The sequence below is a fragment of the Typha latifolia genome, chromosome 4, assembly GCF_019914945.1.
Source record: "Typha latifolia isolate L0001 chromosome 4, TyphaL0001v2, whole genome shotgun sequence".
NCBI lineage: Eukaryota > Viridiplantae > Streptophyta > Magnoliopsida > Poales > Typhaceae > Typha > Typha latifolia.
The window spans coordinates 6,142,936-6,167,861 of record NC_133089.1 but is presented as its reverse complement, the minus strand read 5'-3'; the positions used below and the strand labels follow the sequence as shown (position 1 = coordinate 6,167,861).

At 35.9% G+C, this 24,926-nt stretch overlaps 1 protein-coding gene across 1 annotated transcript; it reads right to left on the bottom strand.

The window, feature by feature from the left end:
* Positions 1 to 8,710: 8,710 nt before the first annotated feature.
* On the bottom strand, positions 8,711 to 23,598 carry LOC140787492 (QWRF motif-containing protein 2-like). Its single transcript, XM_073136433.1, has 6 exons — positions 22,075 to 23,598; positions 19,534 to 19,653; positions 18,590 to 18,703; positions 18,411 to 18,500; positions 9,122 to 9,229; positions 8,711 to 9,044 (listed from the first exon to the last, which is right to left on the bottom strand). Exons 1-6 carry the CDS (start codon positions 23,173 to 23,175, stop codon positions 8,976 to 8,978), a joined length of 1,602 nt encoding a protein of 533 aa, XP_072992534.1. The 5' UTR covers positions 23,176 to 23,598; the 3' UTR covers positions 8,711 to 8,975.
* Positions 23,599 to 24,926: the final 1,328 nt, after the last annotated feature.

Below are 24,926 nucleotides of genomic sequence, written 5' to 3'. Positions count from 1 at the left end.
TTTTTCCCATCATTGAAAGAGTCCGAATATGATGGATAAAATATCTAACTCTCCTTTAATACAGAAGTATTTTATGCACAAACAAAGCTATTCATTTTAGACTCGCCAACTGCTTCTTCTAATTCTTCTTAACCAAAAGGTTCTAAATTATGTACATTTATCATCTGAGCGAGGCTACCTCAGCTAATTTACAAATCGAACCATATCAACCCGAGTTTGAATCAGCTTTACTTATTTTAACCAGCCTAATATATAAAGGTAAACATAAAATACACTTAAAAATTAGTGGCTATTAATTAGCTGATATTTTCAAAAATAAACTAGTTGATCAGTAGAACATGCTACTGTCTACTGATCATCTACAGTTATCACCACAGGGATGGAGGTCACTGTAAGGAATCCAGAGCCTGGAGATTGTAGGGGAAAAAAAAAGGAGGAAAAAAAAAGTGGCGGGCCCCACTCTTCAGCAAGTTGAGGCTCGGGAACGTTCCTCCCCCCTTTCCCATGAGGCCATGACCACCGAGCAAATAAAAAATAAATATCTTTATTCTATTTAAATATTTGTTGAAAAAAAGAAGAAATAGCAATAGCGTAAATAAGGGGATGTTAGAAGGGTGTAGAGGTAAAAATGGTGGGGGAGAGGCGGGTCCCACTGGCTGGCAGCTATTTGTGAGTGCATCTGTATGTGCGGCGCATGTCAGCGTCTCAATCGGCGGTTCCCTCCCTGCCTCCCTTTCCCTCGATCGTGGGGGATGACGCGGCGGTGGTCCCCACCCTTCCCCCCCCCCCCCCCTCTCCCCCCTTTACCTCTCGTCGCTTCCATTTTCGTACTTCCTCCCATCGATTGCGCTCGTTCGCCGCGCCGCATTTCGCCGCGGGCCCCACGGGCCGAGGCGAGGAAACGAGATTAGTGGAGAGTATTTAAAGCAAAGCGAGATTCCTCAAATCGCCCCCCACCTCCCCAGAGACTCTTCGTTATTATTGGAGGAGGATAGCCTTTCGGTTGCGTCACCCACGTTTGCGGATCGGATCGGATCAGAATCGTCGTCGTTATAAACTCTTTTACTATTGGATTTATTCGTTTAGGCCGTTAAATAATTTCTCATTTCAAAAACATTAAAATTATATCTTATACTATGCACTAACTCAAATACTAATCACCCTTAATATCTATTTTATATCCCAAATAGTATTTATCATAATTTTACAAAAAAATAGAATATATTTCTCTTATTTTTCTGTATTTTATAATTCTTGACGCACAGGATTATCCTACTTGTTGTTATGAGCTAAATAATAATATTTGTGTTTAGATTTTTTTTTTACATTTATATCCTTCAAAAATCTCTTATTTATGTGTATGACTTTCTAAAGTTAGATATTTATGTGTATACTCCTTGTTGGTATAGATACCCATAGATTTACTTTTCAAATTAAGTCTCAATAATTTAATAAAAAATATAAAAATAATTTTAACTAAGAAAAAATATAATAATTTAGAATAATGATAGTTTTGTTTTTTTATGTCAAAATTATTTAAATTTTAACTATTAATTAGCTCCAAAGGTAACCAAGTAAAAAATAAGAGTTTTAAAAGGCATACATATAAAAACCGGGTATTTTAGAAGAAAATATATATATATATATATAAGAAATTTAGAGGAGCGTACAAGTAAATATAATGTTTTTATAGGTATGTATGAAAAAACAATAAAACCCTTGTATTTATATATCTATTTATCCAGGGAGTAAAAGGTTAATATGTTCACATTTTAGAAAAGATAATAAGGAATCATAAAATTAAAGCCCACTTTGAAAAAAGGAAAAAAGAATTGCTAAAAGAGAGCCGGAGAAGGCTGTAAAGTATCACACACCGGGCGTGATCTCTATCACCTACGCTCCTACAGAATCAGCATGGCGATATAAAAATGCAAAATATTCCCCAACTTTTCCCCTTTTTATTTCTTTTACGCCCGCCCCCCACTTCTGTTTTGGCTCCTCGGGTACATCTCGGTGGTTGCTTAGTAAATTATCGCAATTTGTTTGCTTTTGAGTTTTGTACACGACTGTGACGCGGATTCCACATTATTGGTACATATGAAAAAGATTAAAAATATTTGCAGGGTCCTTTACGCAAAAGTGCGGGCCCAGCCATGTTGGATTGGAAGGACTTTGTGTGTAATAAAATCTCCCATCTCCTTGGTGCTGACTAGGAGAGCGATTGGTTTTATGTGGGAGAGAGTTTTGAGATGGTACGCATCTTGATAAGATAATAGTACGCAAAATTGCAAAAGAGTCCTTCTCCTGTCCCACTTTTACGAAGCTTGCAGAGGAAAGTATTGATCCTATGAGATACCTGTCCAATTTGACGTGGCCCAGCACGAGTAAAATTCTTGTAAGTGGTTAGCAATGTTTTATATATACAGGGCTTTTTTGCATTAAAAACTCATCTGGCTTTCCATTTTGTCAATTGGGTCTATTTTCCATTTCAATTGCACATAAAAAGTTTTCTTTTTTTTTTTCTTTCAACTTTGCTCTTTTATTATTTAGTTTCTTATTAAATATTAATAGGACACTATAATAAAAAGAAATGACTATGTACCTTTTTTCTTCATCTTCTACTTTATATGATGAATTCTACAATACTATTTATTCTTTTTGTTCTTCTACTTCTTCTTTTTCTTTTTCTTTGCTCTTAATTTTTTTATAATCATCATATAAATCTCTATAATTAGTCTAATTGCTCTTTAATTAATAAATATTAATTCGAAATACTTTTGAGATAATTATGATTAATTAAATAACCAAAAATATAATTTTATATGATGATTATTGGTTTTTATGTAAATTATAATAGTGAAGTATGTAAATTTTATAATGTATAGAAAATGTATACAAAAAATAACAAAAGTTGTTATTATATTCGTAAAAATTGTTAATATGTTTTCTTCCTTTTTTTTCCTTCTACTATTCTCTCTTTTTTCTATACAATTCTATCTAATTACTTTTTAACTAATAAATATTTATTAATCAGAAATAGCGATGGGATAATAATAATTAGTTAAATAATCAAAAGTATGACTTTGTATGGTTATTATTTGTTTCTGCAATATACATAAAAAAAAGGACGAGTATTATTAAAAAAACAAGGAAAATTATTATTATATTTATAAAAGTTATTAATATATTTTCTTTTTCTACTTCTAGTTGCTTCTTCTTTTTCTTAATCATTTTCTCATTTTTTTTGTCTATACAAATTTATTAATGAACTCTTTAATTATAAAGTAAGATTAATGAGAGATAGTGTTGAGATAATTAAGATTAATTAATAACCAAATATATTACTTTTCATAATTATTATTTGTTTCTATATAAATTGTAACGTTGAATTATGTAAATTTTGTAATGTATAAAAAATAAAATTAAAAAAATATTAAAAGTTATTATTATATTTGTGAAAGTTGTTATTATGTTTTCCTTTTCTATTTCTTCTTCTATCCCTTAATTGTTCTCTCTATTTTTATAGAAGTTTATTTAATTGATCTTTAATTAATAAAGTAAAAAATTAATCGATGAGAGTGGTGAGATAATCACAATTACTTAAATAACAAAAAATATGACTATGTATGATTATTATTTATTTTTATGTAAACTATAACGGTGGAGTATGTAAATTCTGCAATATATGAAAATTGTATAAAAGAAACAACAAAATTTGTTATTATATTTGCAAAAGTTGTTAATATATCTTCCTATTTTTTTTATTTTCTTCATCTCTTCGTCTTGCTTATTCTATTTTTTCTACCAGTAGTATTCTATCTTTTCTCTTTACATATAAAGTAAAAGATTAATCAGAGATAGTGATGAGAGATAATTATAATTAGTTAAATAACTAAAAATGTAACTCTATATGATTATTATTTATTTCTATATAAATTATAATGGTGAAGTAAGTAAATTATGCAATGTAGAGAAAAAATAATAAAAGTTATTAAAAAACAACAAAAAATATTATTATATTTGTGAAATTGATTAAAAAAATTTATATTCTTTATTTTGTATTTCGTTTTCTTCGTCTTATTTTCTATTGTTGCTTATTCTTCTTCTACTACTTCTACTACTTCTTCTACTTCTTCTATATATTAACAACTTTGACAAATATAATAACAACTTTTATTAATTTTTAACAACTTTTGTTATTTTTTCTATACATTACAAAGTTTACATACTTCACCATTATAATTTACATAGAAATAAATAATAATCATGCTTTTCGTTATTTAACTAATCATAATTATCTCACCACTATCTCCGATTAATTTTAATTTTAATTTTATTAATTAAAAATGATTAGATAAACTTGTATAGAAAAATAAAGTAAACGATTAAGGAATAGAAGACGAACAAAAAGAAGGAAAGAAAATGAAGAAAATATATTAACCGCTTTTATTGTTTTTTTATACATTTTGTATACACTACAAAATATACATATTTTACCATTATAATTTATATAAAAATAAATAATAATCATATATAGTCATGTTTTTAGTTATTTAACTAATTATCTCAACACTATCTCTCACTAATATCTTATTTTATTAATTAAAGAAAAAATTTAAAAATGTATAGAGAAAAAAAGAATGATTAAGAGAAAGAAGAAGCAACAAAAAAAAAGTAAGAGAATAATAAGAAATATTAACAACTTTCCTAAATATAATAACAATTTTCGTTATTTTTTAACAAATTTTGTTGTTTTTTTATACATTGCATAATTTACCTACTTCATCGTTACAATTTAAATAGAAACAAATAATAATCATACAAAGTTATGATTTTAATTAATCATAATTATCTCACCACTATCTCTGATTAATTTCTTATTTTTATTAATTAAAGAGTAATTAGATAGACTTGTATAAAAAAAGATAGAACACAATTAAGCGCTAGAAGAAGAAGAAAAAGAAAGGAAGAAGAAGAAAAGAAGAACTAATAACAGAATATAAAATGACGAAGAAGAAAAGAATAACAACTAACAGAATATAAGATGATGAAAAAGAAATAGAAGAATAAGAAGAAAATATATTAACAACTTTCAAAAATATAATAACAAATATTATTATTTTTTAATAACTTTCGTTGTTTTTTCATTATTTTCTATGCATTGTAGAATTTATATATTTTAGATTTACATAAGAAAACTAATAATCATTCGGAGTTATACTTTTTGTTATTTAAGTAATCATAATTATCTCATCACCGTCACCGATTAATCTTACTTTATTAATTAAAGAGCAACTAAATAGACTTGTATAAAAAAAGGGAACAATTAAGAGATAGAAAAATAAGAACAAAAAGAATAAGAAGAAGAAATTGAATAAGAAAATATATTAACAACTTTCGTAAATATAATAACAATTTTTTTTTGTTTTTTAACAACTTTCGTTATTTTTTTCTATTTGCAAAGTAATATTTTTAGTTATTTAATATTTCTAATTATCTCAATACTATCCTCAATTAATCTCTTACTTTATTAATTAAATAGCGATTAGATAAACTTTTATAGAAAAAAATGAAAGAATAATTAAAAGAAAGAAGAAGAAACATAAAAAAAAGTAGTAGTAGAAGAAAACATATTAATAAATTTTGTAAATATAAATAACAATTTTTGTTATTTTTTAACAATATTAGTTGTTTATCTATACATTACATAATTTACATATTTTCAGTGTTACAATTTACATATAAATAAATAATAATTATATAGAGTCATACTTTTGATTATTAAACTAATCATAAATATCTTACCACTATATCTGATTAATTTCTTACTTCATTAATTAAAGAATGATTAGATGGACTTGTATAGATAAAAATGAACAATTAAGGGATTGAAGAAGAAGAATAAAAAGAAGTAGAAGTAGAATAAGCAACAAAAAAAGCAACAAAAAAGAAGAAAAGGAAGAAAAAACATATTAACAACTTTTGTAAATATAATGACAACTTTCAATACAATTTCTATATATTGCAGAATTTATATCACCATTATAATTTACATAAAAATAAATAATCATTATACATAGTCATATTTTTAGTTATTTAACTAATGGTAATTATCTCACCACTATCTCCGATTAATCTTTTATTTTATTGATTAAAGAGCGATTATAGTGATTTATATAGAAAAAAATGATTAAGAGATAGAACAATAATAATAATAATAAATAGCATTGCAGAATTAATTATATGAAGTAGAAGATGAAAAAAAATGATGAAATAGAAGAAGAATAGTGCAAGGTTATTTCTCTCCCTCTTATATTGTTCCGTTAATATTTAATGAGGTGGAAGGGCAAAATTGAAAAGAAAATAGGGAAAAAAAACCTAAACTGCAATAGATGCCGAAAATGAACCTGACTAAATCGAAAATCAGGTCAGTTTTTCATGCAAAAGAACCAATATATGTATTGGGTCTATTGTCTAAACAATTTAAAGTTGTAAGGTCCATAGGTTAGCAACGCTATCCAAGAAATCCTCAGATATTAATTGTCAATTCTAAGACGAGGCTTTTATAATTTATTTATATTTAATATTTTAATTTAGTATATAAAAATTGACTGCATATATTTTTTGTAGTTGACCTAATATAATTTTCATTGTTCCTTCACTTCAGGAATTATATATTTTTATTTTAGAATACAACTCCTTATTTTATATTAATAGCTAATAATCTTATTCTAGAATACAAATATAATTTATCAAAGTTATATCTTACACTATTCACAAATTTAATCACTAATTTAATATTAATATCTATTATATCAACCTATTTTGAATTAAATTAGATAGTATTTATAGTAATTTTATAAAAAATAATATATATTTTTTCACATTATATCACAAGTAATTATTATACATTTACTTAGAATATAAGTGAACTAAAAATAATTATTACTGAAATAAAGATCTTATTTTCAAAATAACATAAAAAAATAGCTTGACTTTATCCTTAGAGTATACGAAGACAAGCAGACGACCCATCCGTTAGACTGGCAGCCCAAGTTTCTCTATGGAAGTTCCGTGCCCATCTTCTCCACTCCTCGTACGGCGCATCAAGGAGCAGTGCCCAAGGACCGACAAGAATGCCAGAAGATGGGCGTCCGTTCACGTGGGAGTCGACGGTAAGTCTCTCTCTCTCTCTCTCTACCGCCGGAATAGTTGACTTTCTCTATCGACGCGGAATGTTTTTATGAATTTGATCACGAGGGAGAAGTTGTCGTCCCCATTTTGTCCTCCTCGATCGTCCCCAATGGAATTGGAGGGGGGGGGGGGGAGGGGCGCAAACGACGAGGCTACAGTGACCCAGCCGTCCTACTCTACCTATATGCAAGCAGCTGCAGTTGCACTGGTCTATTCCATTTGATTTGCTTTTGATTCTTTGAATAAATGCTTCCAGCTACTAAGGTTCCATATTTGTGTTCAGGTGGAAAAACGAAAGAAGAAGAATAAAGTGCGACGAGAGTATACTCGAAAGATTTAAAACATCATTTTCTTTTTTCGTGTGAAGTATTTATTACATTATATTATCTCATTTGAGTGCTGAAGGAGACATCAAGGTTGATGTACAGTCCAATAAGGCACCGTAGATTAGGGGTGGCAGAACTCAAAGTCTTACCTATTTAGGTTTGAAGAAAAAAAAAAACATCTAGAAAGCAGGAAAATTGATACCAAAAAGCTGCACAATGGTAAAAACTTTTGGTCGTTCATTTGAGACTAAGCTCCGAACTCCATTAGCTAGTCTTGTTTTTTTAATCTTAATTTTTTAAAAAATAAACCTAATTAGATATGAAAAAAAATAAAAATATATCTGATTAGTGAACTAGTTTAGGAGTCCTGAACCAATTTAGGAAAGCTGCTAAACTCAAAGCGACGGGCAGTCAGGGCAGGCCCAACCTCAGGAGGTCTATCATACTAGGTCCTAATAAAAAGTTTCTTTCATTGAGATGGATGGCAGCTACTAGGTTTTCTGGCACAACCTACCTTCATTGAGATGGATGGCAGCTACTAGGTCATAATAAAAGTTCATAGCCGTAAGCTGCAGATTTATCATACCAATAAGATGCCAAAGATAAATTAAAACAGCGCTGTTCCTGGTAAATTAGGTGCAGAATCGCAAATTCGTTGAGGATCTCAAACTTGAGGGTAGAAACAAGATGTTAGTATGACAACAAAATAAAAACAAAACAAGATGTCAGTATACAGATCCCTAGCGATTGGCTTCTCTTTGACAGTCGAAATTGGCCCTTTGGAAAAGGTTACAGAACGGACCTCTCACCATGAAAGCTCCGTAATCGACAGCAATTAGCAGACACCACTGTTAGCCTGAAAAATGCTTACTTCAAAGCTACAGGAGCCATTTGAACCAATCATTTTACATTTAGAAGAAGCTGCTCTATTTTCTATCCTCTCCGGTATCTGTTGTGCAATTATTGGAAGTCTGGAAGAAAGCATTATGTTGATCTAACAAATGTATTCTGTATATGAGAGAGGAAGATTGTCATTTTCGTTCTTCTAATCCATGGACCATATTCTGCAGAATTTAGAGGCATCCCATGGACAAAGAAAGGAAGCTAATCTTTTTATCTTTATCTTTTTTTTGATAAAGAAAAGGTTCCTCATTTCTTCCTATCAAATGGAATCTATAATATATGGCATATGTACAAAAGCTATTCTTGTATGAGCATAATTGTCCTGTGTACAACTACTGCAATTTCAGCAGGTTAAAAGGCCACTGCTTTGGTGATATGGATACACAAATACATGAATCAGCTGCATTCCGCAAGATCAACAAGCAAAATTAGGACGCTTGAAACTCACACAACAAACCTTTACACTTTATTACCTTTTGACACAATCTCCAGTTAGAAAAGGAAGAGCTTGCTGTGTTGTTAGTGGTCGCAAAGTTGGCAAGACAATCTTTTCTACAATTGCATCTGGCTGGATTTGCGTTTTAGTTGTAATATGTGCCCTTGCAGACTGCATTGTTTCACCTGAATTTTCCAATTTCCATATTTAGAAAAGAGTAAATAAAAATCCAGGAGTTGAAAAGAGAAGCAACAGCACTTACATGCATGGCTGCCACCATGGATAAGAGATCTCTCGACTGATTCAAAAGTGCCTGTTCTTGTGCCGCCACTTTAGCAAGTTCAGACACCAAGGAACTTGTCCCCTCTACCTGGAGAGGATGGTAGCTTTTAAAAAGACAGACAAATAATAGAGAGCTTGATGAAATTGGCTGGGAATATAAGATTTGACTACAGAAATTATGCATCAGAAGGTCTCATACATATATAAAAGAAGAAAATCCCAACCCATGAATATTATATATATCAAACAATCAAGGATTCCAGCATAGTTTACTTATCCTTTTCACCCCATAAATTTACTGTTTAAGACAATTGGAAAATTTTACTATGCTCATTATCTGAGAAATGGGATTTCAGGGCTTTTGCAATATGTCAAGGAACAAATTGCTCTGGGCGTATATCAGACAATTTCATTTGTTGCCAAACAAGCCCAAACCAGTTATAAGGACCCAATAACTACATCAACCCTGTAACTTTGTGAGGAAAAGAAAAATAAATCCAGATGGAAACTTGCATAATAAGCCTTTGTAGTGGGGACACCACTTTTCGTCACGTTTATTCTCATAAGCACAAAAGGGCTATACCCGTGGCTGCTACACCCGTGACTCTTTGACTTAACGAGGGTTGTGACTAGTCACTTTCTAAGGCTATTTTCGTTTTTTATCTTTTACTTTATTTTGCCTATATAAAAGCTTGTAATAATCTTTTATGGGTTAATAAATATTTTGAGCGCTTTTGCATATTGAGTGTTTGTTGGTGGATTCCAACGTCGGTGGATTCCGACACCCCGATTGGTGTATTCCACGGGTTTGATTATTTTTCCCTACTTCTCAACTCTACAATCGAGCCGTTGTCCTGCATCAATTTTGGTATCAAAGCCAGGTTCCTATCACATTCCTTTCTTATAAGGAAGACGTGTGGTGTAACATTGTGCCGATAGATGTAGGGCATATCATTTTGGGCCGCCCTTGATTATTTGATCATGATATAACTATTTTTAGGCATTCCGACTCGTGCTCCTTCACTTTTGAAGGCAAAAAGATTAAGATAAATCCTATGCGCCTTAAAATAATTAATAAAGATAACAAAAAAAATGCTCCAAATAAAAAGGATTTGCACATAATAAATTCTAAAGAATTTGAAAAGGAAGCAAACCAGGGCTCTATTGTGTTTGCCTTGGTGGCTTGTGAAGTTGGGAGTACTACCCTCACTCATCATCCGACGAATATGCTCCTATACTAAATGAGTTTCAAGATGTATTTCTGGATGATCTGCCGGACCAATTGCCTCCTTTGCGCGATATCCAATATGTAATTGACTTTGTCCCTGGAGCGTCTCTCCCAAACTTGCCACACTATCGAATGAGCCCCAAAAAATATGCTGAACTGCAACATCAGGTAAATGAACTTCTTTATGAAAGGTTTCATCCGTGAGAGCCTAAGCCTTGTGTTGTGCCTGCCTTGCTCACGCCAAAGAAGGATGGGTCTTGGCGTATGCGTGTCGATAGTCGAGTCATCAATAGAATAATAGTCATATATCGTTTTCCCATTCCATGACTTCATGACATGATCGCTATAATGGCGAGAGCATCAATTTTCTTTAAGATCGATCTTAAAAGTGGCAATGAAGTCATGGAATGGGAAAACGACAATAGCACCTATAAATAAGGGTTTTGAAGAAATTAAGAAGAAAATGACAATAGCACCTATAATGCGTCTTCCTGACTTTTCTAAAGCTTTCAAGGTGGAATGTGATGCCTCAGGCATCGGGATCGGCAATGTCCTTAGCCAAGAACGCCATCTTGTTGCCTATTTCAGCGAAAAACTAAATGAGGCTAAGCAAAAGTACTCCACTTATGATAAGGAATTTTATACGGTTATTCAAGCTTTACGCTATTTGCGCCATTATTTACTTCCGCATGATTTCGTGCTTTATTTCGACTACGAAGCTATTCGATTCCTAAATTCTCAGAAGAAACTAAATTCAAGACATGCTCATTGGATCGAGTTCTTACAGAAGTACACCTTTGTACTCAAACATAGAGCTGGGGTTGAGAATAAGGCGGCTTATGCGCTTAGCCGAAGGGTTAACCTTCTGTCTGCCATTAGCATCAAAGTCACTGGGTTTGACAAAATGAAGGAGGATTATACAACTTGTCTAGACTTTGGAGAAATTGTTCTCACTTTGCTGACTGATCCGAACTTAGTTTTGGACAGTTATTCCCTCCAAGACGGTTACCTGTTTAAGGCTAACAAGCTTTATATTCCCCATACGTCCGTGCGTGACTTTTTTGTTTCGGAGATTCATGCCGGTGGCCTATCGGGTCATTTTGGACGTGATAAAACTATTGAGGAAGTGAAGTGCCAATTCTATTGGCCAAGTCTCAAGCGTGACGTCACAAAATTAGTTAGTCAATATAGGACTTGTCAGTTAGCAAAGCACAGGAAACAAAACACTAGACTTTACACTCCGTTACCTATGCCTGATCACCCGTGGTAGGACGTTAGTATGGATTTTGTTCTGGGATTGCCTCGCACATTTAGAAAACATGATTCAATCCTCGTGGTTGTAGATCGCTTCTCTAAGATGGCCCATTTTATTCCTTGTGCTAAGACCTTTAATGCGTCACATGTGGCCAAATTGTGCTTTGCCCATATCGTCAAGCTAGATGGTCTTCCAAAAACTATTGTTTCCGACCGGGATGTTCACTTTATGAGCTATTTTTGGAAAACCTTATGGCACATGGTTAACACAAAATTAAAATTTTCTACTACCTATCATCCCCAAACCGATGGTCAAACCGAAGTCATTAATCATAGTCTTGGAAATCTTTTACACTGTCTCGTGGGTAATTATAACAAAAACTGAGATGCCATTCTTCCTATAGCCCAATTTGCATATAATAACTCCACTAATAGGTTTATTGGCACGAGCTCATTTAAAGTTATTCATGGTTTTAAAGCACACAAACCTCTAGATCTGTTGCCTCTGTCATCTCATTCTAGAGTCTCTGAGTCTGCCGAAGCATTTGTACATCATGTTCATTCTTTGCATCAAGAGATCACTAAGTGAATTGAGACGAGTAATCGCCGGTATAAAATACATGCCGACTTGCACAAACGTGCCAAGGAGTTTGATGTTAGAGATCATGTTATGATTCATTTCAGACCCAAACGATTCCCTTCAGGAGCTGTTCGGAAGTTGCACGCCCATGGTGCAGGACATTTCTAAGTTCTAAAACGTGTAGGTGCTAATGCTTATGTCATTGATATTCCTCCTAATTATGGCATTAGTTATACTTTTAATATTGAGGATCTAGCAGCCTACCATCCACCTATGCACATCCCCACCGAACCATATGCTACATCTACTACCCTTTCAGACATCCCTGCTGTGCCACATACCACTTCTCCTTTCCCATCCACATCACAAGAAAAGATATACGCTATTTTGGATGATCAAATAACATCTACTGCAGAAGGAGGGTTTCACCGTTTTCTTGTTCGATGACACGGGCGACAAGAGTTTGATTGTACGTGGATCACTCGCGAAGAGTTACAACAGCTTGACCCTAACATTTTGGAGTACTATTAGAGCTACTCGACTGGGTCGAGTTTCTTCCACCCTAGTAAAGTAGGTGGGGAAACCACTTTTCATCATGTTTATTCTCGTAAGCACAAAAAGGCTGCACCTATGGCCTTTTGGCTTAACGAGGGTTGTGACTAGTCACCTTCTAGGGCTATTTTCGTCTTTCGTCTTTTATTTTATTTTGCCTATATAAAGGCTTGTAATAATTTTTTATGGTTTAATGAATATTTTGATAACTTTTGCATATTGAGTATTTGTTAGTGAATTCCAACGTCGGTGGATTCCGACACCCTGATTGGTGAATTCCACGAGTTGGATACTTATTCTCAACTCTACAATCGAGACGTTGTTCTGCATCACTTTGTCACACAAAATAGAAAAGAAAATTGTTCATGAATACAAGCAACAATTGAAATTAGAGGGGAAAGAAAACTGATATTCAAGTTATAAAGTAAGAACTTGTTATGATCCGACCACGAAAGTCGAGTCAATTAGGTTGAGTCGAGTTGAGTCGAGTTGAGTCTAGTAATTAATTTTACTCATTACTTTTAAATAATCCATGGATGTAAGTCCAATAGGGCGAATTGGATCCGACCCATTATGACTCTACTCCTATAAATTAAAGTGGTCATGGATTATTTATCATCGTGAAATGAATATTGGTTTAAGTTAATTTCGTTATCTTGCCTTTTTATCTTTTAATTGTAGCCCTTAGATTACTTTTATTTTCCTAGGAGTAGATCTTAGCCCTAGAAATCCTACCAAGCTACCAAACCCTAATCCACACCTCCCTTCATGAGAAATCTTACCCTATGACCAACCTCCACCATCCTACGACTGTCCGCCACCTTCCAACGACCTTCGCAATGTCGGTATTTTCATTTTTGTCAAAGTTTTAACCTTCCTCCACTGTTTCAACCATATCTTATCACTTCGACTTTGAAATCACTTCATTTCAAGTCATTAGATCCTGACTTCTAAAGCTACCGCCATAAAATTTTCATAATTTTCCTACGAACAGATCGTTTCAGATCTGGTTAATAATAATGGTATCGAAGTCAGCTTCCTCAGTCAATGGTTAACACGAGATGAATAAGGAAGGAGCACCATGGATGAACCAGAACTCGTCTCCATCCCTATTACTATCCTCTAGCACCACCACCATTAGTCAACCTTATAAGAGCCACTAGCGTGAGCAAAGACAATATTAAAAAAAAATTGACTGATTTGAAAGATAACTTGATGGAGGTAAAAACTTCCCTCAATGACTTGATCCACGCCTTGCTAGAGGCTCTACTAGCCGCCCACCACCACCCTACACTGTCACGGCAGCCGAAACAGTCGCCACCACCACCTTCAAGCATCAACAATGGTGAACCCATGGAGACTATCTAAACCACGACAACCACCCTTCTTCCAACCGCGATGGAAGCTAGGGCCCAAAACCATAGTTTTTCACCAGCAGCAATTCAAGCCCTCCCGGCCCAAACCACACAGTCTCTCCCTTAGGATCTTCGCACCTAAGCCATGGCCATCGTTCGCACCAGCGCCAGTTGAAATACTATCGTCAACGGCCTTTCATGCTACGGCAAACCCATAGTTGGTGGCCTCGGGTCCGACGTTTCCATGATCATCGACGGCCATGGCTAGCTGCTTCTACACGATTGCCAACCAATGGTGATCGCCACAGGCAACCGTCAGGTGGCTAAACCTGACAACCACGTTTCCTTTCGTTGTGCCTTAGCCATACCATATCGGAGTGGCTTCCTCGAGCTTTTCGTTGCCACAGGTCTACTATAGTGGGGCCTTGGGTACCAATTGCAGTCACCATGGCCGCCGCTACTGCAGATCATGCTTGAGCTCAATTTTCACCCTCCACCGCTGCTCGCCGCCGCGAGGACCTGCTAGACGATGACTATAGTCGACCAGCAACCCTACCCAGCCGCTATCAAAACTACAAAGGCCTATGGCAGTGCCCCTAGGTCAAAACACATTTTTAGCCTTAGGATTAGAGCTAGGGCAATTCTATAAAGGAGATGAAGTGCACATATTTCAAGGCAGGTTGAATTTTTGCAAACTGGCTTTGCCATCTTATGGGACACAATTCTTGACTCATGAACACAACTTTGGGCCCAAGTACGAGCCTGAGGATGATTTGTGGAATGACCCGGTGGGCTTGCATGAGCTGATTGAGCTGGACCTAAATGTAGCCCGAGTAGGTGTCAAACACGTGGGCCCACGAGCACGACGTGAGCTAGAAGATCTAGCTCACGTACTAGTCACCTTAAGAACAATGTGTCTAAAGCGTGGTGAATTGTTACGATCTAACCATGAGAGTCAAGTCGAGTCTAGTTAATTGATTTTGTTTATTGCTTTTAAATTTAAATTAAAGCAAATGATCGCAGATGTAAGTCCAATATGATGAATTAGATTCGACCCACTATGGCTTTACTACTATAAATAGGAGTGATCATGAGTTATTTATCATCGTGGAATGAATATTGATTTAAGTTAATTTTGTTATCTTGCCTTTTATCTTTTAATCTTAGTCGTTAGATTGCTTTCATTTTCTTAGGAGTAGATTTTAACCCTAGAAATCCTACCAAGCTACAAAACCCTAATCCACACCTCTCCTCATGAGTCACCCTACCCTACGGCCGACCTCCACCATCTCACAGTTATCCGCCATGCTCCAATGACCGCCGCAATATCGAATTTTTCGTTTATGTCCAGTTTCGACCTTCATCCACTGTTTCAGTCATATTTTCACCTTGACCTAGAAATCATTTCATTCTAAAACAATTAAATCCGTAACTTCCGAGACTACCACTCATAAAAAATTTATAATTTTCTTACCAACAGATCGTTTCAGGTTTGATTTGTAATAGAACCGTATTGAAGATGATGGCCATCAACAGTTCATGTTTTAAACCCCTCATTTTAATAACTAAACCTCTTAGTGTTGATGTCTACAGAGATAAATAATGGATCCTCGTTATCACTTACAAATCTTGCATAAGATTTGGACAACAAACAAAACCAGGAGCTATTTGTTCGTGAGTCATAGTCATCCATCCAATTAGATTCCTATTAAATAACTTGAAGTATGTGAGCAAGAACATGCTAGAACCTTGTTTTAGGAATCCAAGTCATGACCAGATGGATACATAAATCAGAGATGGCCGTGCCGGCAGTGTATCGGCACGAGGGGTGCCGCATGGCACCCCTCCTAATAGCTTCGCCGCTCGCCATCGACCTTGTTGTCAAGCTTGCTGTCACTGACTGCCGATCACCGTCGCCCAAGCCTGCGTCGGGTGCCCTAGCCCGAGGGAGAGGAAGAAAGATTAAGAGAGATAGAGAGAAAGAGAGATTATTGGTTAAAAACTGAAGTTGCAAATCCGGATCTAGATCCGCAACATAAGTTTTTAACCAACAATCTCTCTCTCTCTCTCTCTCTCGATCTCAATCTTTCTTCCTCCCTCCCTCGAGCTAGGGCACCCGATGGCGACTTGGCGACGGCAACAACGAAGGTGAGTAGTCTCTTACCTTTTTCTCTCCCTCTCTTACAGCACGGCCATCGTTGACAGAAATATCATTTCCCAAGTATGTGAGGAATTCTTGAGAGGTCCAAATTTGTCTAACTTCTAGAAAGAAATTTGAGGCCAAATACTTATGCTGCCACTAGTTGTTAGTTATCAAATGTATATGTATGAATGCGGTGCCAATGCTACATCTCCACATGGCACAGGGGATGTCATTGACACCCCAGAATTTTTTTATAAACACCTCATATGGTGATAAAAGTTTTCATCCTAGCTGCTCCGCAACGTGTGAGCCTCCTCAAGGGCTATAGCTGACATGGGAGGCTTCTATTAAGTTTTACCCTGCTGCACAGAGGTTTGAGGGAGTGAATTCTATGGATGAAGCTACAAGTCGGGAGATGTGAGTTAGTGACTAACAGAACGTGATAAAAAAAAGCTAAAAGCAGGTTTACTAATTCATAGGATCCGCAACAATCTGTTAAAGAAGATTGTCTATTCAGTATGAACAAAAGAAAGATCTGATGAAATGGATCATGCCCCCACATTTTCGATCTCTTATTCAGTATCAGCGTGTTGCCATGTCATCCAGCAACACATGCCATGCCAAAAAAGATATTAATATAAATCCATTAATACTCATAAGAGCAAGATCGCAATAAGAAACCTTTGAATCACATGCTATGACTTACAAGTGCCTGATTTCATCCTTCATAAACAAGGAAGAAGTAAATGAAGGCATATTTTGATGACCTTAAAGGCATAATTCCTATTTTCACGATACCAGGACCCATCCAACTAACCAAGTCATCCATTGGATAGAAAAAGGTCAAACACAGTGGACAAAAATAAATCATCTTTTAGGTGAGAAGTAAATATAAGTAAATAGGTGAAATTTGTTAGTGTGATGGGTGTGTGGGCTGCCAACTCACACGCTGCCAACTTATCTCTCTAGGGTTTCTACCTGATGGTAGCAACCCTCTGCTTGGCACTTGCAGCCTAAGGATAATAAGAGATTTCTATTGGCCAAATTGAATAATAAAAAAGCATCAATTATTAGCTTGTCCAAGATTGTGAAAATTGAGATCATTATCGGTCGCTCGAAAGAACGATACAGATCGGCAGTATCAGCTAAGCGTATCGACTGCTTCAATATGGACTAATTTTAATTACATAAAATTCTAAAAAAATATTATAAAATAGCAGAGAAAATCCAAACAATTAAAAATATATAGAAAATTAGGATAGTATAAATTTCTCTTTATGTGAAGTCAACGGGATTCCCATCTTTCTCAAAAAAAGAAAAAAAGAAGTCTAAAAACTGAAAAAAAAGAAAATAAATTTCCCTCTTTCTCTAGAGTTTTACAACTCTGTAGTCTAGTCTATTTCTCTCTCTCTACTGAAAAAAGAAAATAATATCAGTATAGTTGTTGACTGATTCATTTAGTCTAATCAACAAAATAACAGATCTGCTCAAGATTTGATCCAGTTGAATCCTTTTCTTTTCTCAAAATAGCATGAGTTGAAACTTGGCTCATAGTGAAGGTTTTCTTAAGCCTAACTGTGATAATTGTCTTTGAGGTGTCAAGGTGAAGGAAGCCTAACTTTCACTTGGCGAGCCTCGGTCATACAATGCGTAGTGGAACAGTCATCCCTCATAGATAAAACTCTCTAGGAAAGAAAAATAAAGCAGAGTAGCCTTTTGCTAGTCTTCGTACGCATAACTAATGTTGCGGAGATTGATGTGAAGTCAATACATGCAGTTAAATGTAAGGGGATATTCCCATAAAGCCTTTACAATTTCCATCACTATTCTACAATTGATGACATATTGAAAAGAGAGGCTCATATGATACTGATGACTTGTTCATCAAATACTCACTGATAATGTCCTTTCATGGTAATTTCAAGCCTTCCAGCTTTTTATACTACCAAATGAAATCTCCTATAGGACAACAGTAGCACAATCAAATTTAACTTTAGAAACTAGAACTACTCAACAATGAGAAAATGCAATGCCTTTTCTGTCTTCCTTTCTTTTCTTGATTAAAAAAAACAGAGCTTACTACCTCAGAAAGAGAAATAAATGAGATGATTTATATTTCACAGAATTAGCTAGAAAGAATATGATGAAGTTAATAACCTTTGACAATAGGGAGCATATTGAGGATGCCATTGCCTGCATAACATCAACTGCTGAGCCAACAGATTCTTTCACCTCTTGGATGTCTGCCTGTTCAGAGCATAGCCGACTATAAGCTTCATAAAAAAAAAAAAAAAAAAAGATGTAGCCTTATAACCTATTGATATGAGAAAGGGAACCTTTGCACCACCAACTGGAAGACGGAGAGTGCTAGCCTTTAATGCTTCGATAGCTCCTAGCAAAGAATTGGAATGATCTCTATCAATATGAGACCACTCCTCCAGATAGGACATCTGCAATGATCAATTGTTTCTTTTTAAGTTTCCAAAGCTGAAAACACTACAGATATATCAGTGTGCAGGTTGATTTACATAACAAAGGAAATTGCTAGAAACATCTCCAAGGAAAGCAGATGTTCTTTGCAAGAAAGAAACAGGTACTTCTCTTATTTCTTCTGTTATACAAAATGTTTCTTATTTTCTTGCAATCCAAAGTTTCTAGAAAGTGCCACATAATATGAAGGTAAGGCTACCCATGATACAACTTGCTTCATAGATTCAAGTCAGAGAAACAACCCTTCCAGCAATCATTCAAAGCTATATACATCTTTCCCTCCCATATACTATATTGACAGGGGCCTCACATACTTGGATATATATAGTCACTTATGGCCCATTATTTCTTAATTTAATCTTCAGAATAATATTTTGCATCTTACGCTACTGTTTGGCTGCCAAGTGAATCAATATCACAAGTATTTTTTCATGAGTTAAGTACTCCAATATTTTGTTAGCAAACAAACCCAAAAATCAACTACTTGGCGTGGAAGCTAACTAGCGAAGGATTGCTTCATGGACCTGATGGCGCATGTTTGAAACACAAAGCAACATCTGTGTTAATGCTAAGGCAGGAGAGGTCTGACCTCCCAAACCCCAGATCTGTGAGGGACTCGTGCATTAGGAAACACTTGTTAATATTAGTAATAATCTCATATCAACAATTATTACCAGATACCAACTTCAAGCATGATGTGCTGCATACAAATGAAGAAACTCAAGAAAGATGAAAAAGATATATGCTTTCAAGACATTCACAAAATAAAAGAGGAAGGTAGAAGACTTACTTGTCCCTTAAGAATAGAAATTAGCTTAAGATTTTGCTTAAGAAGTTGGAGCCTCTTCTTCTTAAGAGTAACAGAATCACGCAACTCCAAGGTGGTTATCCATGCATTATACAGATTTTTCTGATACATATCAAGTAAAAAGTGTTAGATGCAAAGTTTTTTGCTCACCTTCCTGAGATCAAAAAAGAGAAAAACAATTCTTCAATATTCAAGATCTTGATGCAAATCTGTCTCTAATACCAGCAATTAATGGTGACTGAAAGAACAAGGTGATGTACTGATGCAGATGGCACAAGGACTAGGCCTTCATAAATATAGTGTGCAATAAGTGAAAGCATACATGCAGTTAAGCACCTCCACTGTAGAGAACCTCAGGGTATGGGTATGTCAATGCTCGTGCCATGCAGAACAGAAGATAGCATAGGAATAACCATTCTTCACGTTGGCAAAGAAAGGGGAGACTTTGGAAAGAAACACTAAAAGGGAAGGTGGGCTTGAATCCTACCTATTTGGCTTTTGTGTGTGTGTGCCCCTGCAGTTAGCTAAGTCAAAGGCCAGTCATCCATAAATCGATCAAAAAAATGAAAGAACCTAAAATCCTGAGTACTTGAGCCTTATGCTCCTTCAAATTCTTAATATATATATTAACTCATCAACTAATTCAAAAGCTTAAACTGATAGAGACCAGTGGTTTTATTCTTTTATATTCTAACACTCTCCTTATTATTGGACTAAAGATATTTCAATAAGCCCAAGAAGCGGACTTCAATTAAATAGGTGAAGGTCTTTTATATTCTCCCCACAAACATTAGAGTTAGCTTCTTTTTCTTTTTGGCAAGCCTTGCTAGCATATTTATCAGTATTCTCAAATGGCTTAGTAAGTTCATCATGGCTCCTTTTCTATTGTTTTTTGTAGAGGAGAAGGAAATGGATGAACTGATGGGATTCTTTTAACATCTAAAAACACAAAGAATCTATCAAGATTTGAATTCAGAGCCTTTTTGATACCATATTAATTCGACGACTATTCTAAAAACTTAATCTGATAGAGAACAATTAAAATGCACAATGCTACATGACATGATTTTGAATTCCTCTTATTTCTTTTATTTGGGTGAGTTCTCATGTAAGAAAAAGTACAGCGTGTGTATTTTTGTCTCATGTCAATAGATTGTAAAGTTAAACCTCGCTAGCAAGTTCTTTAACCTCCACAATACATCATATTTTCCTCTGACCACAAATAGTTAAGCCTTCCCATACTGCAGGGTCAGACACAGGATAGAACTCAAAACTATTGAAACACCGATACCACCAAACAACTCATCTATCAAAAGCTTTAGTCTTCATCCAACTGCATTGAATTATTACCTATATGCATATATCGTTTGAAGTAGACTAACTTGGGAGATATAACAAGGCATTCGCTTTTGAGTTAATTTCCCAATAACTTCAGTGTATATATGCTGCAACTTTGGTGACTAGAAATTTAGATCTATGAATATTCATGGGGATCTAAATAGCAGGCAAATGAAGGATGATAGTGTCATGCGAAGATAGATTAATGAACCTTGCAAAAGGACTTTAGTACCAACCAAGCTTGGCATCTGGCCCTTCTATTTTAACGAATTTTTATTTGCCAGGTAGGAATTGTGGAGGAACATGTTTGCAAATTCCTCCCTATTATACCTGCATGTAGGTATAGCAGCTAATCTAAACCAAGAGGAATATGCAATTCTGCAATCGACAATGACAACCAAGGATCATTTCAAGCTTTACAACTGAGAGATTTGATTAAAATAGAAGTTCTAAGTTGATTGTCCAGGATTTCAAATCAGCAGTTTTTCCTACAGTGTTTAATTGCAAGCAACTGAAAGTATGAATTTAATAGAGTACATATATTCAAACTAAGGATGAAATCATCATGTAAGAACTATTCACCTTATTGTTAACAAGATCCAATTAGGCGGTTATGGGATTTCGGATTAGAACTCTTGAGTTTCATCACAAATTCAGCAATTGCTTAAGACAAATAATTTACATGTTACCCTAATTGATCCATTGTGGACCATAGAAACTAGTGTAATCAAGGCACTAGGAAATTCATAATTTTGCAACCCATCACTTCTTGGTAAATTATCTATCAGGTAATACTAGTTCCTAGAGTGCAACAAAGCTGAAATATGCAAATTAGGAACCTTATCATTTTAATAACATATCTAAACACGAGTGAATACAACCTAAATGCAGGCTGAAGAGGGAAATTTACCAACTGTCAAGCTTTATGACAATGATGATGAAATGAAAGAATTAATAACAATTGGACATCTTATAGTTGGAAATTTACAGAAAGTTTATAATGCAACAAGGAATTGACAAGAAAACAAGCTCAACACCTCAGACCTCAACACATCTATCACATACATCATAATTGAGTTATATTTGTTAAGATGAGAAAAAACAAATGGGCAGATCAACACTAATAGTAGAGTGATAAAATTTTAAAACTACAAAGAAAGATATTATCACATAATTAGTTATTACCTCTGCAGTCAGTGTCTGCACCAACAAAGCAGCATTGGCCCTTGCATTCACACACCGCCACTGCAAATGCCGGTTATCCAACAGTCTCAAGATATGTGCTTCTTCGATCCGATTCTCCCCTTTCTTTGCTCTCCTCACTTCAACAGCAAAGCTAATGATAGAAGGCGCATTCGCTGGCTGACCAACAGGCGAATGGCTCGCAGCTGAACCAGTCCTTGTCCTTAAAGGACTGGCCATCCCTCTCGGTGAATTCACAAACTTACTAGGCGAAGGCTGCCTCACTGGCCCATGGAGCGGTGAGGCAGCAGATCGGGGAGATGACAAAGGGCTATCCACCAAAGATTTCTTCACCATTTTTGATCCGGGCGAAGACAACCGGCTATTGGTTTCCTGCAAGAATCTTGCGGGGACACTAATCCCCCTCGGAGTGATCCTGGACCGAGGGGGCACAATTAGGTCATGTGCCTCCGAATTGCTCCCCGAAGAAACGCTATCTGTATCGGAATCCATGGACTGCTGTAACAAGTGGACAGTGGCCAAGATCGAATTTTTCTCCTCCAAAGAGTAATCCAAGCTCCTCGCAAGAGGGTTCGATGCCCTGGGCTTCGCAGCGGGCCATCGATGGTGATGCTCTGAGGGCCGGGAGTTCTCCGAGACCCTTCGCCGTTCCGGGGTGGGCTTCGGCGTCTGATAGAAGAAGGATTCCCCCTGGAAGGAGACGGAGAGGCTTCGTGTGGTGGTACAGAGAGCGCGTGAGGCGGAGGACTCTACCGGCCGGGGAGAGGAAGGGCGGGTGCGATCTACGGAGCTGGACCGCCTCGATTGCGGCAATGCCGAAGGAGTCTGGGACCGGGAAGAGACGAGAGGCGAAGGGAACCGCCTCGCGCTCGACGAGGAAGACGACGAGGTCGTCGTCGTCGAAGAGGAGTAAGAGGTAGAAGTGGAGGAGGAGGAGGAGGAGAGGTACCGTGAGTTGATCTCCTTGGCACGAGGTCGACGGGATACGGCGACGGCGGCATTGTCCTTCTCCGACGGGATCAGAGGCGGGCGGATGAGATCTTCTTGATTACTAGTGTTCTTGGAGGCGACCGTGGCCATCATGATCTCCGGCGAGATCGAGATCTATCTTTCTTTCAGGACGGAGAACCTGTGATCACATTACCGACGCGGAGCACCGGATTCGCGATCTGGTCACCCTCCTTTCGCACTTCGTGACCTGGAGGAGATGAAGAGAAGCGAAGCAAATGGATGGGTGAGAGCAAGCAGAGGGGAGAAGCGAAGCCATAGTGGAGAGCACTGGGGACTGTGGGTTAATTTTCTCTAATTCTTGGTTACTTTTTTAACTACACCCCGCCCCTTAAACCAAAGAGGAGCAAAAGGGGAATATCGGAAAAGGGAGGAGCTTAAGCGCATAAAGGTTGAAGAATTGGAGGAGGATACGGAGGAGTTGGGCAGCGGTGGCGGTGAGTGATGGAGATAAATGGCGTTTGCTCCGCTCTTTGGATTCTTCTTCAGAGGAGCTGGAGTGAGATGGAACAGAAGCTAATAAAGAAAACTAAAAAAAAAAAAAAATTTACCCAAATGATTAAATAAAAATAAGAAGGGGGGGTATATAGTAAATCTACAGAGGAGATCGACAAAGGCAAGTGGATGGAGGGGGGGGTGGCGGGGTCCACTTTTTTTAATCCAACTCGATTGTGGTCACCACTGGGTGAGGGGGAGTGAGCAGCGTGTGTGAGTAACAGAAGGAATAAAATAATAGAAGAGTCGATGTCAAAATCGGCAATAGCCAAGGGTGGAGGTGATTGTAACCTTGAAATCTTAGAAAAGAAGTTAAGAAGAGTTTTGTATTGTTCATGGTGGGTCCAGCTATTAATTAATTAAGACAAAATTATTCCAATTAAGTAGAGGAACCGAGATCTAACTGCAGGCTTAGAGGTGGGACCAAATAACTATGTAGACTATAGTCCACAAATGTCTATTTATCTGGTGGACTTGCAAGCCACTGGCCCATGTATCTCCTGCTTTTGATGGTAACATGGAATCTCTTATTACCTAAATTTATTATTATAGAAAAATGATCCTTTTACCCTTTTTTTTCACTTTTTATTTAAAAAAAAAAAACTTTTCACCTACTAAGTTATGTCCATTTTTAAGCTTATAGAAAATTAACATTCTCGAATAACTCATGCATTTAGAAGAAAAGGTTTCTGTTGAGATTATTGGATATCCGACTGACCCAGAGATTAAGTTTTTAGGCAACAAATCAGCAATGAGTTGGATAACTCCAAAAGTACTCTGTTTTTTTTAATAATAATTGGATATATAATAAAGAGAAAGAGAGAGAGAGAGAGCGAGAGAGACAAGAGATTTAGAAGAAAAAACTTTAATTTGAGATTATTAGATATCCAATTGACCCAAAGATTAAGTTTTTAGACAGTAAACCAACAATAAATTGGATACCTTCAAAACTACTCTGCTTTTTGAATAACAATTGGATATATAATAAAGAGAAAGAGAGAGAGAGAGAGAGAGAGAGAAGAGGTTGAAATAGAAATTTGCCTATATTAATTATATCATGGACATGGAGAAGCTGTGGAAATTGAGTCACAGTATCTTGTTTGCAAGTCAAAGGAATTTCTAGATAACAGGTCTTAATCACATGTTAACCATAGAAATTTGGTAATTAATTTGGTTGCTTACCTTTCAAACTAGAAGGTTGAATTAGGTATATTCAGTAGGGAGGGTGTGCACTTACCTACTCAATGTTACTTAAGATGGTAGCTACCAAACACTGTTGATCTTAATTGGGGCATTGGCTTTTTAGCTCATAAAAAATATTTCCTGGTTGC